The 14835-nt window shown below is 43.0% G+C and overlaps 1 protein-coding gene across 12 annotated transcripts in view; it reads left to right on the top strand.

The window, feature by feature from the left end:
* Baz2b (bromodomain adjacent to zinc finger domain 2B) overlaps positions 1–6416 on the top strand; it is a 215322-nt gene extending 208906 nt beyond the window's left edge. For all 12 annotated transcript variants that reach the window (XM_055600961.1, XM_055600969.1, XM_055600966.1 and 9 more), the window contains 4 exons: positions 208–354; positions 3838–4103; positions 4193–4336; positions 4954–6416. In XM_055600961.1, coding sequence (XP_055456936.1) covers positions 208–354; positions 3838–4103; positions 4193–4336; positions 4954–5107 — 711 coding nt within the window. In that variant the 3' untranslated portion in view covers positions 5108–6416. The remainder of the gene's footprint in view (positions 1–207; positions 355–3837; positions 4104–4192; positions 4337–4953) is intronic.
* The last annotated feature ends 8419 nt before the right edge of the window (positions 6417–14835 follow it).

Raw genomic sequence — 14835 nt, forward strand, 5'->3', positions numbered from 1 at the left:
AATGTGCATTTATCCCAAAAGAATTGCTCGCCCCGCCATGTGGTCCGTATCTGTGTGACGAGAGATACATAGATGTGTGTGGCTATTCTGTATCTGTTAGCAAGCGGAATGCACGTTACTAATGTGAACTAGGAGTTGAAGGTCGTGTCACCCCAGCAGCCAGTACTCAGAGCGGGCTCTCACCTGGGGTGGTTTCCTGTGTTGTAGTACTGCCAGATCTGTCGGAAGGGGGACAATGAGGAGCTGCTTCTCCTCTGTGATGGCTGTGACAAAGGCTGCCACACCTACTGCCACAGGCCCAAGATCACAACGATTCCCGAGGGGGACTGGTTTTGTCCAGCTTGCATTGCTAAGGTAAGAATGCTGGGAAAGTGATTTTTTAAACCAGAGTTTTGTGACTTGCTTTGTTTAAAGATATAAATCACATTTTATAACGTTCACCTTTAACAGTTTATTAACTTTTAATGCATGAACAAAATTAATGTGCAGTGTCACCAACTACCCAGTTCCAGAATATTTTCATAATACTGAAAGCCTTTTTATAAATGTACAGTTTGTCTGCCTTCTTCTTTTCTAAAATGCTTTGAATGTTCATGTTCTAAACTACTTCAGCGCCTCCTTTCACAGTCAGATAATACTTTCTTAGGTGGATTTACTCCATTTAGTTTATTGGTCATCAGTTGATTAGCAGCTGAGTTGTTTCCCCCTTTCAAATTCTCTTAGTGTTTGTGTACCAGATTTTAGAAGAACTGTATCTTGGATATGCAGCTTGGAGGAGAATGTCTAGATCAAATGACAATGAACAACTGTTATTTTCCGACATTTTTTTTGACAGGGGGACCAGTTAGGTTTAAGCTTTGTTTGTTTGTTTGTTTATGGTTTTTAGAGACAAGGCTTCTCTGTGTAGCCCTGGCTGTCCTGGACTCGCTTTGTAGACCAGGATGACCTTGAACTCACAGAGCTCCATCTGTTTCTGCCTCCTGAGCCCTGGGGTTACAGGCGTGCACCACCTCACTCGGCTTTTCAGTCATTTTTCAATCACATATATGGTAGAAACTTGTGAAGCAAATTCAGAGACTAATATAAATACATGTTTATATGTTAATATAATAAGTCAGGAAAGAAATGATTTGTGTGTGGTGACACACACCAATAATCACTTGAGCCATTGACAGGATGATGATGAACTCAGGGACCAGCTTAAGCTACACAAATAGATCCTGTCTCAATAAAAGAAGGATTAAGGATTTAGCCAAACTATACAGTGCTTTTGTATCATTTTCAAGGCCCCTGGGTTCAGTCCTTAGCACCACAATAAAATCAAACAGGAAGGAACAAAGTTAGTTTCAGAATTAAACTGTAAGCAGTTTGCCCCTTGTGGAGATGACGGTGTGCTGAAGCTGTGGCTCTGTGATCCCTTACATCTGACACCCTTCCAGCTCACACCTTCCTTACCTGACGCTTGCTAGACGCTTGCCTACTGTTCATGAGCTCAGTTCTCACCTTGCAATCCCCAGGCTACTCCTTCTGTCCCTCCAGTGTCCTCTTCCGTGCAGGACCTTCAGTTATGATCACTGTCTCCCTCCCTTGGGACTGGCCCTCATCTCCCATTGTTAGAGTGATTGCATCTGGTGTTAGGGCCCTCACTTCTCGGCATGTAAAACCATCATTGTGGTTGTGCCAACCTTCTGTTTACCCAGAGCCTTTATCTCAGCCTCTATGTGTGGCTGCGGACAGTACCCAGCCCTTTAAATTCAAACCATGAATAGCGCCAGTAGGCATGCACGGTGCTTTCTTCCAGGCCCACCCTGCCATCCTCACTCTCCCAAGCATCAGAGAGAGCTGGCCCCAGGCCTTGCGCCACCACAGTCTGTCTGTGTCTGGGCTCCAGGCCTTCCCTTCCCCACTGTGGTGAGTGGCCAGTGCTCACAGCTCTTGTTTCTCTTGGACCTCCTCAGGGACCTTCCCCTGGGCAGTTCTGCTCCTCTTCAGCCCACGCTCTCCAGGTTCCCTCAGCAACCAGCCATTGGGCCACCATTTCTCCAGTCTTCAGAATTCTAAGCGGAAGCCCTCTCTTCTCCTCACACCTCCCTTAATCAACTTCCCCTTCTCTCTCATTCTCTTTCAGAAAACTCTCATAAAAAGGGATCTCTTCTGGTTTCTCCCCACTCTTTTAAAAAATATTTGGAAATTAAAATAAAATTTAACCATTTTTCTCTTCCCTTTTCTCCCTCCAATCCTCATCCCTTGCTTTCTCTCAAATTCATATCTTCCTTTTTAAAATTATATATATACCATATCTTTCTACCTATCTATAGATATAGATATAGATATATATGTATTCCTAAATATATAAATACATGGTAGGCTGGAGAATTGCCTCAACAATTAAGAATGCTTGTTACTCTTTTTTTTTCTTTTTTTAATTTATTTTTTTATTAATTACAGTTTATTCACTGTATCCCAGCTGTATCCCCACCCTCACCCCCTCCCAAGCTCACCCTCCCTCCCTCTTTTCCTCCTGTGCCCCTCTATTTGTTAGTCTTACAGAGGACCTGGGTTCAGTTCCCAGCATCCACAGCCATTCCTAATTTCCGTTGCTAGAGATAAGACACTGTCTTCTGAATTCCATGGGCACCCACACGCACATGGCTCCCATATATGTGTGTGTGTCCAAAGGTGACCCTTATACACATAGGTTAGTGTGTGTGTGTGTGTGTGTGTGTGTGTGTGTGGTGTGTACACACACAGTGTAATGTTACTTGCACACATTTGATGTTAGGGCTGCACTTGGTGTTGGCTAACTATCCGAGGCGCTCATCCCCGGGAAAGGCTATTTCTCCTACTTCCAGCATTCCTTAGTTGCCTGTAGTTCTTTGTCTGGTGGTGGGGCCTGTGAGCGTTTCTTCTCTTGGTGGTGGTCTTATTCACTCACGTAAGCAGCCATGTTGTTGATGAGTAGAGCTCACCGTGAGTATAATTCACTCACATTCATGAGTATAGCTTCCCCGTCATGTCTAGGAATCTCAGTTCCACTGCAGACTTGCTTTTCCGCTGTCTTCTTTCTGCCTCTTCTTCCGCAGTCCCCCCAGCCTTAGATACCGGAGTTATTATATTGTAGTTGACACTGAATGACCTGAGCAGGAACATGGTTTCTCTTACTTTAGAGAGAACAGAACCACGTAGAGATTTTAACCCAGCATTTCTTAATAAATGGAGCAATAAGTTTCGTGTAAGAGATCTGGTATTTTATTCTACTCATCATTCTCCTCAAAAGGAGATACTTCCTCCCAATCCTTGTCTGTGCTTTGAACCACAGCTTGATAAGCTTCCTTCCTTATGTAGAAAGTAATTAATTTTTTGTTTGAGCACTTCAGAAATTGAATTTTCTGCTTGGTGCTTCCTGAGTCATTTTCCTGTTTGCTCTTACCTCTTTACTTCCTCTTCAGCATTCTGCGTAACAACCTCCATGGTTTTGTTCATAGACACGTTGCTTCCTACTCGGACCATGGTCTGAGAGGGCGCCCTGTGCGCCTCCCCTGGCCAGCAGCCTAGACTGCAGATCCACTGGACCTAAGTTCCAAGTGCAAGACGTAGAACTGCGTCTCCAGGCTCTCTAAGATAGCTCTTTTCCCTTCTTTATGAGGTGTTACTCTTATACTACGGGAGGAAAAAATCCCCAGATCTCTGCAAGAGGACAGTTACCAATCTTCCAGAACTGTTAGTATTTCTTGTTGATCCTGTCAAATGTTTGTGATTTCAAATAATAGAATGTCCATAAACAGTTACTTTCTTATACCCCATTTCTTCCTTTTCTTTTCTTTTTTTAAATTAAAGGCAAGTGGTCAGACTATAAAAATTAAAAAAATTCACGTCAAAGGAAAAAAGACAAATGAATCCAAGAAAAGCAAAAAAGGAAATGTCGCCGGGGACACTGAAGATGAAGACTCCGCTTCGACGAGCAGCTCACTGAAGAGAGGAAGCAAAGATCTCAAGAAAAGGAAAATGGAGGAAAACACTTCTATCAGCTTGTCCAAAGTAGAAAGTGTTTCTTCTGTTAAGAAACCCAAAAGAGATGACTCCAAGGACCTGACTCTCTGCAGGTATTTCTTTCCTTCAGTTGTTCTGTGCCCTCTGTCTAATTTGGCAGTACCAAGGTGTAGGTACCGATTTCAAACATTATTTTCTTTAGTATGATCCTGACTGAAATGGAAACACACGAGGATGCCTGGCCTTTTCTACTTCCTGTAAACTTGAAACTTGTACCTGGCTATAAGAAAGTTATTAAGAAGCCTATGGATTTTTCTACAATTAGAGAAAAACTAAATAATGGACAGTAAGTAAACCATTTCTGTTAAGTAAACAGTGAGTATTGATAATGAAGTTTTAACAGGAAGTATTTGTAGAATTTGTGAAAGCATGATTCCTAGAGTGCATGAGACATGTCTCCGCTGCCCTGACTGACAGACTGTGGATGAGGGTAGGACGGTGTGTCAGAGATGTGATTGGCAGAGGAGTTAGTACCTCGAGGATTGTTGTCCTCCCACAGAATTGTAAGAAGTCACACAGGAAATAGGATGTGGGAAACATAGAGCAGTTAAAAAACATCTTTTTGTTTTTCTTACTGTTTTTGCTTCAAGATGAGGTTTTTTCCTTTGTAGTCCAGGCTGGCCTCAAACTTGCATTTGCTCCTTTGTCCACCAGCCACGTGCTGGGATTGCAGTTATGGGTTCCATGTGTGTCCTAGAAAAGATCCTGGTTCTATGAGCGAGAGAGCACTTTGCTTTGCTCCTGAATGCCTTTAATCCAGCACCGCCCAGAGCTGCTTTCAAGAGGATGTGTCCAGGCGCAGCTGCCCTGGTCTCACTACCTCTCCTGTGTTATTTCTTAGCTTCTTTTCTGTTTTCAGATCCACCGCGAGAAAGCAGTCTGTAACGATGTGTTTCCTTTCAGGTATCCCACCTTTGAGACCTTTGCTCTAGACGTCAGGCTTGTTTTTGACAACTGTGAAACATTTAATGAAGATGACTCCGACATAGGCAGAGCTGGCCACAGTATGCGAAAATACTTTGAAAAAAAGTGGACAGATACCTTCAAAGTGAGCTGAAGTTGTAATCTCCTTTTTCTCTTTTTCCTTTTAAACAAGGACAAACATGACCAGCAATGTGAACTGCATTTACACGGATGTGCAAGGCACATACATAACTAACTTTTTCCCTTAAAGTAAGTGTGTGTGTATATATATACATATATGTGTGTATATATGTATGTGTACATATATATGTGCATATATACACACACATTCGTATATATATATATATATATATATTTAAAAAAGGATGGGAAAAATGATACCATTTTTAGAGGCTTCACTCCTACAGCCAAGCCCGTTGGTCACGGGTTTGTGTGATTTATCAGCTAATTTAGGTAGAACAGGGAAGCACACCCAAAGAATTTTTAAAGGAAAGGGTGTCATAGTGCAATAGCAATTAAACTCTATTACACCGCACTGAATCGCCAACACCAGAGCTCTAACGTGGGGAATGGTTCTCCTTTCCCTCTCAATAAATATCTATTTTTCATTTTTTTACTTTGTAGTTTATTTTTTAGTGAATGTATTTAATTTTATGAATTATTTATGATTAAACCACATCCAGAATCTTCGTTTTCTGTGAAAAGGAAGAATAGAAAATTGCTTTAAATCTTGAAAATACAACAAGGAATGTTTTAAAAGATAAAACAAAGCCAAGTTAAACTGTTTACACTGGTGTGCTCTGACAGCACCAAAAATAACCCTTACTGTAGAGTCACAGTACATTTATATAAGTGTATATATATGTTGTGCACCGCTTGTGTAGTTAAAGTGTACTGAAGCCAGTGGGGATTGACGTGTATATACTGTTCATTATTGTTTATATTGAGTCCTGTTTTCATATGTATTATGTGTATATATTGTTTGAGGACATTATTGTTTCTGCCTTAGAAGGACTGTAGCGTTCTCTCTGGATCTGAAGGTGATTGCAGCTTACAGCTTGTACAGCGGTCCTCTACCAACACTGTGGCGTCTCCCTAAGCTTGGTAGTGCCTGCCTTTGAAACAGGGTGTAGGGGATAGTAGTTTTCCATTTTTCTATTTTGTTATATAATTTTAAGCCACCAGGGCCTAAATTAAAGTATAATCATTTGTATCCATGTGGAATAAAATCGTGACGATTTCCTACACACACAGTATTTTTTCATAGAGACACTTCCCTCCCATCTGCCTTGCCTCAGAAATAAATTTAAAAGACATTTGTAACCACTGTGTTTTATCTACTGTGTGTTGTGGCCTGTTGGAGGCAAATAGATCAGAGTTTTTTTGTACCTATGTAAAAGTACTTGAAGTTTTATTTAAAATAAAATGATGTGGAAAAGGTAGCATTCTTATTTTTAAGGGGTGTTATTTTCACTACTGTTCACTACGCACGGATACAATAACAAAGTTTACAAATTGGGGAGGGGGGGTTGGGTTATTTGGTAGTGCTGGTGTTTTGTTTTGTTGTTTTTCTTCTGTTTAAAAGGCTTTAACTTACACTTGCTTGTTGCAGTCTTCGCAGCGTGTGGAGTGCCCCAGACAGCAGCAGGCTGTCTGCTGAGAGTCGGGTCTCTTGAGTTTTATGAGGGCGTAAATTCCTCTGGACCTCATTTTGTTTCACATTTTCAATATGAAAGCATGTGAGACATATCTGTTTATAGGTACATAATCAAGTTGTCATAAAGTTAATCATGCAAATTAAGCCATGAGATTCATAGTTGCGAGTTTTGGTGGGCAAAGCTGAATATTGGAAACCATTAAACAAGTAAACAAGACAGGTAGGGTTGGGAGTGGGTTCGGTGATAAAACGTTTGCTGCTTAAGTATAAGGACCTGGGTTCAGATCCCCAGCCCCCACATGAAGGCCGCAAGCACAGTGGGGCTTCTTCAGCCCTAGCTGCAAGTGATGCTGGAAGGATGGCGGGGGCTTGCCGAACCTTGGGCCCTCTCAGTAAGTCCATGGAATTCTATATTAATAAGGACTTACATGATTTGTTATACATTTGCCTATTGTATTTTATTTTTAAAAATGTATCATTTCTCCTCCACTCTTCCCCCTTCTTCCCTATGTCTAACCCCCATTTCAAATTGTTAGCCTCCTCATTCTCCATTGTTTTTACATTTACACATAAGTGAATAAACAAATACACCTTGCCAGATACACTTAGTGTTGCTTTTATGTATATATTTTTATAGGTGGCCAATGATGTTAATTTTAATTGCTCTTCATCTAGGGCCCCATGACATTTTCTCCATCCATGTTGGGACATCCACTGTTAAAACTATCTAAGTCTTGTTTGGACAGCCATATTGCTGAAATTTCCTAGGCCTAGCTCCTCTGTTACAGCTGGAAGGCACTTCCTCACAGCAGGCTTCTTGGTCCCCTGGGTTCCTTAAGCCTTGAGTGCTGGAGTGTTTTCCTTTTATCAATTTGGGCTGGCCTCTCCCTCCACCCTTCAAGTCTCTGCGTCTTCACTAGTTGCGGCTCTCAGTAATGGTCCCCTGCTACTGGGAAAGAAGTGTCTACACTCTGCTGGGACAGAGCACCGGGGGTCGTGTCTAGCTGGGCCTAGAGGATGGCTGCATGGGGAACTGGGTAAGATCCCAGTGCCTGTTATTAAGCCATTCACCTTTAACTAGTTCATGGAAAAGTGAAGAAAAACACATAAAAGGTAAGCATATAAGGAATCTCGTATGTCCTTATCAATACGGAATTCCATGAACTACTTAAACTTGTTACAAGTTTCTTTGAGACTGGTTCCTAGGAGAGAATCCCCGAGCTGTTGGAGTGTGCCTGGTTCCCACAGCCTTGCCACACTGCTCTGCCGGTGAGCGACACTCCAATGTATACTCCTTCTGCCCACGGAAGAGAACGTTAGTCTTGCCTTTGAAGTGATAATTTTCACTAATAAACTATCACAGATTTTTTAATTTTGAAAGGAGCAGCCTGTTCTCTCGAGGGTCTTGTCCCATGTAGCAAGCAAAAGTAATCGTAGCTGGTTTTAGAACTATGGAAACTGCCTCTGATGCCTGTTTTTGGCCAGTCATGCTCAGAAGCGTGTTCTGGTTACATGTGGCCGGGTAACGGCTGAGGCTAGGTGATGAGGCTGGCATTGCCAAGGACACGCGCAAGGCTGCACAGGCTCCTGGTGAGCACTGAGAGGTTACAATCATAAAGTCGCACCCGGGAGTGTTGCAGGTGACAGCTGGCTAAAGGAGGTTCTAGGATCTCCTTTGGGAGTCCTCTAAATATGTTAGTATTTAGTACTTCTCTTAAGGACTTAAACCTGGGGGAGCCGGTGACAGAATTGATGGCTGCTGCCCTTTTGAGAGTCTGTTTATTGTGTAGGATGTCCTCACGGGATGCTTTAAGAAAAGCATGCGGCGTGAGTAAGGAGTACACCAGGTGCCGAGCTCCGGCCTCCATACGTGCACGTGCAGGGGAACACAGCTGTGGCCATGTGCTTGCACAAACATCTCTCAGACAGGTTCACATTAATTGTCCTGATTGTTCCAGATCCCTCAAGCATTTTGCCACCAAAATCTTCCCAAAACTATGCGAGCCTTGATAGCATTGTGGCATGATATCAAGATGGTGACACTGTAAGAGATGAACACATTTAAAATGAAAAAAAAAATCTAAAAAGGGTGATGGCAGACTCCCCTCCTTGTATATGAGGAAATAGCTGGCACTCACGTTAGGCTCGGGCTGTAAACAGTGCAGTTGGGTCAAAGGAAATGTTTTCATCAGGCTACAGGCAGCGTAAGACCAATTTCTGAAGAGCAATGAAGAAAGCTGGCCTTCTCTTTACCCAGGCTTCTATTTGAAGACAGTGTCTGAAGAGAGTACAGTAATGGCCGTGATAACTGTGCAGATAGGCCTGAAAATTGTAAGCGTCAGGGACATGGTCGTGTTTGCCTAGAATGCCACCATTGGGCTGGCTGAGACAGGAAGACTAAAAGTTCAAGGCCAAATGATTACTTACTGAAAACTCAGAGCATACTTTCTTTGCGCCTTTGTTCAGAATTACCACATATGTTGAAGTTCCACAGAAAAAATGTTAGTATCTATTCGGCTTTGGGCTGAGCATTTTCTGTGTGCTTATTCAGTCAGCCAGCTCCAAGTGAATACTGCCATTACTGAGCAGTGAAGCCACCTCGGAGGACGGGTGGCCGCGTAGTGAAACTGAATAGGCTCTGCGGACTCCCTCCTTTCTTCTAGGTGGTTATTCTTCTGGAAATTAATTTATCAGGGCTTACACGTCTGTGGGGCTCCTGTTGCTACCTCATTAACAAAACCATAAAAATGTCTGTCAGCTAGATTACGACGGGAGGGATTCTTCTCCAGTGACTAGGGAACTATGCCCAGGTTTCCAATGCCGTGATCCTGGAAGATGATGAATCACCTGGAAGATGATCTGTGCGCCCAAGTCAACAGACAGAGGTTGTGCTGAACCGGAGACTCTAACGGGCAGGGGAGCCAGCCCTTCCCCCTCAGGTCGCCAGCCATGATGAAAGCCGAAACCGGGCACTCCTTGTTGCCTGATGTGGATCTCAGGGCTCGCTTTGCCCTTCAGACTGTCGTTTGGCTCCTGGCGCTCTTAGCGGGGAACTGAACTGCCTCAGCTTCCTTGATGGTTGCGTTTTCTGATTCTGCCTCTTTAAGATCCTGTTGGGCCAGCCAAGTTCAATTATGGATCTTTCCAGACGCAGCAGGAGTCTTGTGTTCATTGACAGGCTCTTCGTGTGCATGCAGACACTGGTGCGATTTAACTGTCTTAGGTTTCTGTAGGCAGTGGGGTGATCGGATACACATTCTCCACAGCTAGAGAGTGCTGCCTCTTACCGACGCTGTTCCTCAATTGAGTGTGTCATACATATTTTTAGACCTATCATTCTTGTGGCATTTGCTCTATTGAAGACGCCCAGGCCCTCCCCTTGAGGGAGTGCTCAGCCTTTGAGTACATCCTGAGAGCAGTGTCAAAACTGGGGTTCTATACATCATTTTGATTCAGCTTCACTCAGAAATATTTGACTTTTCAAAACATTTGCTTAGGAAAGTCTGGCATCATCATCATCATCATCATCATTATTATTATTATTATTATTATTATTATTATTATTATTATTACTATTGTTGTCATTGGAGACAGGGCTCACTCAGTTACCTAAGGCACCCTGCTAGAACTCCAGGCAGTCCCCAGGGCTGGGATTGGAGATGTGAGCTTCTCTACCTGCTAAAGAGTTTAGCTTTTATTTGCAGAAGATAGGTTGGACTCTGTTTCATGAATTCTGTTGCAATAACTTATAATCATATTTTGGAGCTTAACAATGTGTGAATAGATTACATCAGCTTCCAGGGACATCTGGAAGAGGGTCATGTCTATAGTTAACGGTTATAATAAGAGGCTCCCAGTGAATTCAGTAGTTGAAAATGAATAGGTTAATACAAAGTGGGACGTTACGAAAGTTCTCCAGGTTGCTCTCCTCTGCTCTCTGACGCTGACCACATTCTTCTTGGAGAAGTACCATCTGGTATAGTCACTAATGCCGCAAAACCGTCGACCCCGCCTTTCATTAGCCTGTGTGCGTGGTGAGCTTGTATTTCCCAGCTCCGGTCCAAGAGTTTTGAATGCAAGCATCATACATTGGTATTTCCGGTAGGTATTTTATTAGTTACGTTCACACAAATTTGCGCTGCTGGCGAAGGCTCTAACTTCTCCCTCTAGCACAGCAATTATTGGTCTTCATAGGACTCTGCTCTTTTGTTCTGATCAGCTACAATCAGCGCAGTTCCTACTGTAACTCATAATGGACACACAGCATGAGCAGAAAATACGCTTTTGTTGTTTTAAGTGACTGCGATATTAGGTCCTACTGGATCTGCATCATACCTTCGGGTACCCTAACATGCTGGTTAGCAAGCCACTGGATTAGAAAGAAGGAAAAAAAAGGTTTGGTAGGGATTCACATCTTGTTCCTCTAGATTCCCTCACTTAGCTTGAGGTTGTAGCTCACACCTATGATCTCAGCATTCTAGAGGCGGAGGCAACAGGACTGCCTTGAGTTTGAGGATACACAGCAAGAGCCCATCTTAAAGCAAGCAAGCAAATCCCGAAACCTGTCATTGAAGAATGGCCCTAAAGAGAAGTAGAATTTACAATAGAGGTACTTGAATGGAAGATGAGGTTTTTCAAGAAGCAACTAGGTGACAGTGAAAACGAAACACTGAAGTATTTTTTGCCCTAGGCTCGGAAGAGAAATGTAATGGTTAAAAGACACAGAGACACCAAGAAAAGGTGGAGAGAATTAGCTTTTGACTCAGGGAACTTTGGGGCCATTGTAAGTTTGCTAATAAAACACCTACATTATTATCAAACTTAACTGTGGGAGATCCTGCTGTCCCCAGAAAGATAGGTCAAGAAAGATCCTGCTGTCAAGAAAGATAGGTCAACATTGTATAGAGGAGCTAGCAGGAATAGTAAAGCAAAGCAAATGAAAGGCTTCACGACTAAAAGAAAGATGTTAAAAACCTCTGTTTCAGATGAAGATCTTATAATACAGAAAGTACTAAGGGATCTACAAAACAATCTATAAGTGAAAAAAAAGTCAAGGTGAAGCCTCCGTTGAACTGTGTGTGTGTGTGTGTGTGTGTGTATGTACACGCGTGCATATTGATGTGTGTGAGCTGTGGCACACGTTGAGCCAGAGGACAGCCTTCTGTGCTGCTCCTCCCCTCTGGCCTTGTCTGGCACAGGGGCCCTGCTGCTTGCTACTGTATGTGGCAGGCTATCTGGTTCTCAGGCTTTGGAGTTCTGTCTCCATTTCCCATTTTGCCGCAGGAGGGTAAAGATTATAGGTGCTCCCCACCACATCCAGTGTGCGGGCTCTGAGGATCCAAACTCAAGCCCTTAGGTTTACACAGCAGGCACTTTGGCCACTGAGCCATCTCCGCCACCCTCTCTATTCTAACAATACTAAAACCTGAGTAAAATTAACATAATCCCGTGGATAGTCACATCAAGAAGGACAAAATATTAAAAATAAATGTATAAACAGCCAGGCCTGGTAGCACAGACCTATAATCTCTATTGCTTGGGAGACTGAGGCAGGAGGATTGCCAGTTCAATTTAAGTCTTGGCAACTTAGTGAGACCTAATCAGAAGTAGAAAGAGGATGAGCTTAGAGTCCTTGCCTAGCATTCATGGGTTATCCGTAAACTTAATTCCTAGGAGAGACAGGACAAAGGAGGAATGAAGAAGAGAGACAGGAAGGATAGGAGGGAGGAAGGGGGATGGAAACGAGTGGATGACGTATACCCCTAGAACTATAAAGCTTTAGCCAGGCTGTGCTGGTGCACACCTTAATCCCAGCACTCAGGAAGCAGAGGCAGGCAGATCTCGGTGAGTTTCAGGCCAGCCTGGTCTACAGAGAGAGTTCCAGAACAGCCAGAGCAACACAATGAGACCCAAAGCAACAACAACAAAAAAGACTAAGTTGATGGCAAAAAAATACACAGATTGGAAGACTTTGGTATTATAATGATGATAAATCCTGAAGTTTGTCTATATATTTAACACAATCCCTATCAAAACATCAAATGGCACTTTTTAATAAATTGAGAAACTGTTCTTATACTTCACATGAAGTGTAAGAGATGAAGAAGAGCCAGATCCTGAGAAGAGAGTATGCTAATGACAGTTGGAGGGTTACAGGATAATTTTGAAAATAGATGGGTGACAAATGAACAAGGTAGGTAAATTTGGCTTTCTGAGAGCATGCTTCTGAACTAAGGTAGACGGCTTTGTAGAATAGCACAGAGGTTTTAGGAAGCAGTCTGAAGGTTTGGCACAGTGTGAAACTTAACACTTAATGGATGACCCAGAAATATTGCTCCTAGGTGTGTATTAAAGAGATTTGAAAACATGTCCACAATTCAGATGCTACCAGCTAATGCATGGATAAAAATGCTGTGCACTTACACTGTGGAATATTATTTGGTAATAAAAAAGAAGACATTCATAATATGTAAGAGCACTGAAAATATCATTCTGGGTGGAAAAGCCAGTCAGATGAGAATAGCTGAGGGATTACTTATTACCTTCTAGGGAAGTAGAGTGTAAGTAACAGTTGCACAACTGTGAATTTATTAAAAACAAATTTTATACCTTAAATGGATGAGTTTATGGTAAATTGCATGGTCTTCAAATTACATGATCTGTTAAAAATATTAGGAAGTCAGCTGGTGCACACCTTTAATCCCAGGGCAGAGGCAGGCTGATCTCTGAGTTTGAGACCAGCCTGGTCTGCAGAGTGAGTTCTAGGACAGCCAGGGCTACACAGAGAAACCCTGTCTTGAAATACCTTAATTAAGATTTAAAAAAAAAAATTAAAATTAGGAAGTCATAGGAAAGACAGATCAGAGATGATTCCACAAGGAAAGTCATCCGCTCCTGGCCTGTATGGTATGAACAGGAAGCTGTCACTTTTGTGAGATGGCAAGAGACAGAAGGAGTGCATGCGAGACATTTAAGCAATGTATTCTTTCATCAACCCTAGAAACATTAGCTTCTACAGCCATCCCAGGACTAGACCCCACAAATCTACATATGTGAGGAAAACAAACATCCACGCGGTTTTCTTTGGAAGAGAGTTGGACTGAATACATTCCTTTTGAGTCTTAGATTGGTGGATTAAGTCTTTTAATATCTTCCTGTGATTGCTTACGCACTGTAACTATATGGTAAGGCTCCAAGAAGAGTTTTTTATTTTAAGTAACTGGTTGAGTTTTAGTTACCCCATTTTAAGCAAAGAGAAACTGTGAGCATATGTGGTTGCTTGAATGAGAAGGAAACTTAGTCTTCACTTAAGGACTGTCTGGCAACTATCAGGAAGTTTGGCCTTGCTGGAGGAAGAATGCCACTGGGGCCTGGCTTTGAGGATTCAAAAGAATTGTACCATTTTGAGTTATCTCTCTCCAGCCTCCTGCTCGTGACCCTAAGAGGTGAGGTCTTAGCTGTTCATGCCACCCTCGCCTTTCTCCACCATCATGGCTGCTGAGCCTCTGAAGCTGCAAGCCTAATTAAACACTTCATTTATAAGCTGCCTCGCTCATGGTGTTTGTCACCACAGCAGAAAAGGTACTAAGACGGCGTATTTCTCTAGCAGTCCAGAGCTCTGGGCCATAAAGAAATAATCTGCCATGATGACAGGGCCCGGCACATAGCTTGTGCCTTGAGGATGCTACTGAGAAGCGGCAGGTCTTCTCCTGGGTCCCCACTCCTTACTGGAACTCGGGCTGAATGGACAGATGGGGCCTTCATTTCTCTCGTCCGGACTTCCTCAGAGCGAGGTGAGTAACCCAGAGCCGTCTTGCTCCCCTCCCCCAACTTTTACCATCTGGTTTCAAGGACATAGGTGCTGCTGCTGAGGATTTTTCTGTCCATCTCTCCAACTGGGAGGAGCAGAGAACCTAAGTTTTTTCTTTATAAATTATTCCTATTTGACGAGATAGCTCCACTTTTGGAACATTCCTCTCCATGTGGTCTGGACCTCCTCAGAGCTGTCCTACCTTTCACAGCCTACCAGTGGAACTTAAACAGGCCTACGACTTGAGGGAGTCAGAGCATCCCGGCCAAGACCAGGAGAAGCACTTGCTGTGGTTTGAAAATCTCCCAAATTCCAATGTTTTAGGCAAGAGACTAGAGAGGTTTGCCTCTCCCACGGCCTTGGCGTGAGTGTGCTGTGAGCAACCGGTGTTTGT

This window comes from Psammomys obesus, unplaced genomic scaffold (genome assembly GCF_907164565.1).
Source record: "Psammomys obesus unplaced genomic scaffold, mPsaObe1.curated_primary_1811, whole genome shotgun sequence".
NCBI lineage: Eukaryota > Metazoa > Chordata > Mammalia > Rodentia > Muridae > Psammomys > Psammomys obesus.